Here is a 2,981-nt window from a genome sequence, read left to right as displayed (position 1 = left end):
ATGGATGACTGAACAGAAACACAAACTCTAAAAAGCTTTCAAGTGGATTTTGTTCAGGTAAACAATGTGAATCCTCATCTGGTTTAGGTGAGACTAGACTTCAAAGAAGAAAGCTTGGTATTGAACACAAAAGCAAAAGGGAATGGCCCGGAAGTCTGGGCAGCAATGATAGCCATTCCCCTGATCTGAGGTAAGCAACAATAATAAACACTTTGTAGTCATGGAGCATCTTTCTCAGATGAGCTCTCAGCTCAGGGCAGATATGATCTCCTTCACCTTGTGTGTGAGTTAACTTGCTCCGAGGTCACAATCTGTCTTTGGCAGAAACAACAGACATAAGAGTTCCCAATTCCCACGTCAGTGCTCCAAGTTCCAGAGGAGAAGTTCTCCATTAACAGTGTTGTCCTTGCCAGCGGTACATGGCAGATACACCAGAGGAAGTGTATGAAAGAAGGTGGCTGTGAGACCTGCTTAGGTATGCTTCCCGCTCACTCACGTTCGATCAAGGAGAACAAATCACAGCCACTCCAAACATTTACTGCAGGAGGGGACCAGTGCAAAACTGTAGCAAGTAACGTTGTCTCAATGTAGCAGGGCTCACAGTAAGCTTTCTTCTCTACTGCATAGAAGGGCTGTCCCCGGAGCTTGTTGTTGCAGATGATGCAGGTAAAACAGTCCACATGGAAGACCTGATCCATGGCAGTGCATCCTGTCCCTTCCCCAATGACATTCTCCCCACAGCGAGCACAGCAGCCAAAGTATTCTTCAGCAGGTGCATCTTCCATATCATACAGCATCTTCTTGGTCAGGTGTTCAAGCTCATCTTCAGGGCGGAATGAGCTGGGGACAGCTGGAGGCCCCATGGAACCTGTTTGTCCACCCTTTTGTTGCAGTGGTGGTGCACACAGTGCTGAAACAGGATCTGTGATATAGGTCTTCTTGGGACCAGGAACTGGATACATCCCACCCAGGTTCTGGTTTCCTGTTCCAGAAGGAGTATACCCTTATTCCCGCTTCCAGGTAATTGGGTGACCTTGTTGACCATAAGCCGGATCAGAGTCATTTTTGCCCCCATAGCCAGGCCCTGTGGGGCAATAGGCTTCATAGTACCGTCCTTGCTTGGGGGTATACCCATACCCAGACTAGGGTGAAGTCCTGGCGGTGGAATATATGCATAATCCATGCCCCCGCGTGTTGAAAGAGGTGGGCACTGCCCAGAGATAGAAACTGGTGGAGCGTTATAGCCCTGGGGTCCCGGGCCTGGGCCATAAAATTGTCCCGATGAAGGAGAAGCCATGTAAAGAGAGCTGGGCTGGGCTGACTTGACTTGCACATTGAAGGTAGGCCTGGAAGGGGTGGACGCTGTCGTATAGGAGGCGGGGACCGGTGGAGGCTGGGGTTTTAGTGTTCCGATTGGTGCCATGGGGATGGGTCCAGCCTGGGGTGCAGGCTGTGTTTTCAATGTAGACTTTTTGGTTGCTGTTAGAGGGGGTTGGTTTGGTATAACCATTCTTTTGTGTCCTGTGACAGGGGTGGAGGCTGGAGGAGAGGCTGTCGAACTAGCAGAGCCCTGTGGGGGTTGAGGCTTGTAGGGAGAGCTGCACTCCAGGTCGGCCAAGATACTGGTCAGTGAGTCTATCTCGGCATCCAGGCTAGAACGTCTCTCCTCAAGGGTCTTGCCTCCAGGATTTCCCTGTGCCCTGAAAGCACCTTCATCAAGGGGTGGTGGAGGAAGGAAGTTTCCAGGCCTGGATGGAAGAGCACCAGGATCATCTAGAGGCGGAGGCGGGGGTGGAAAAATGTCACCTTCACCTCCAGGCTGCTTGTATGGGTTGTACTTGGGCTTTGGAGCAACTACTGGTGCAAATTTCTTGGGTGGTTGTTGTGTGGACACTGAAATGCTGGGGGTCCCAAAGGAATGGGTGGTCTCCATCCGCGCAGGCACATGGTCAAGGGGCTCACCAGTGCTTTTGGGTGGCAGCCAAGATGGGTGAGACATTGTTGGAATCTTGTCTGCCTAAGACATGTTCTTATGTGATGTGTATGGTGAATACTAGCTTTAAAAAACCCTCAGATAGCTAGCTCTTGGAATGGTCAGTGGACACAAGGTTCAGCAAATTGCAATGCTGGTGTCAGTTGAAGAAAAATAGCTTCCCTCTGAATAGTGCTCAGGATACCAATGAGAGAAGGCCTCAAATGAGAACCAGGTGACTGGGTTCTGTCTTCAGTTGTATTTCTGCACCTCAATGTCTCCACCTCGGGGAGGAGGCAGCCGGGGCAGCGGTGGCGGCGGCGGTGGCGGCGGCGGCGGCAGCAGCGGCTGGAGGCGGAGGCCAAAATTAAAGTTTCTATCTTTATATATTAATGATTCTTAATTGGTCGAATCAAAAAGACAAAAGAAACCAGTATGTAAGCCATTTTTAAGAATCTCTGTGTATAGAAGGAAAAAAAGACAGTAATTTTTAGATCTCTTCAATAGTAATGCCAAATCTTATACCGAATATTGCAGTTTAGAGATTTTTTTATATATAAAGTGGTATATATTAAAGCATATACAAATTCGTAATTTTGATGTTAACATACAAGTTAATTCTCACGTGAAATGATAAATATTTATATATAAATATATACTTAAATTGTCTCTGCAAAGATGCTTTCCCCAAATTATACAGATTCTAATTAGAAAGCAAAATTAAATCCAACTTCTCTTTTTGCATGCATTGTTCTTTTTAGTACATTTGTTGCCTCATTACACCTCATCTACTTTACAATGAAATGAGCAGTCTTAGGGTATTTTTTTGTATCTCACAGGTTTGTTTTTTTTTTTTTTTTTTTTTTTTCCCGTATTAGCACAAAGTAGTTTTGATTACAACAAAAGACAGGGCCAAATAACACTTGAATGTATTAATGACTAATACTCTTTGGTGATAATGGGAATATTCCCTTAGTCATTCAAGCTGGAAGTCACAAACAATTTCTTT

The 2,981-nt window shown here is 46.3% G+C and overlaps 1 protein-coding gene across 1 annotated transcript; it reads right to left on the bottom strand.

Moving 5' to 3' along the window:
- Positions 1-488: 488 nt before the first annotated feature.
- On the bottom strand, positions 489-2,250 carry LOC113920491 (lipoma-preferred partner-like). The gene is given in 3 exon segments (XM_035726837.1): positions 489-1,141; positions 1,144-2,008; positions 2,070-2,250. Coding segments are annotated over 2 exon segments (1,509 nt in total). The 5' UTR covers positions 2,000-2,008; positions 2,070-2,250.
- Between the last annotated feature and the right edge of the window lie 731 nt (positions 2,251-2,981).

This window comes from Zalophus californianus, chromosome 3 (genome assembly GCF_009762305.2).
Source record: "Zalophus californianus isolate mZalCal1 chromosome 3, mZalCal1.pri.v2, whole genome shotgun sequence".
NCBI lineage: Eukaryota > Metazoa > Chordata > Mammalia > Carnivora > Otariidae > Zalophus > Zalophus californianus.
The sequence above is the reverse complement of the archived record's forward strand: the minus strand, read 5'-3'. Positions and strand labels throughout refer to the sequence as shown.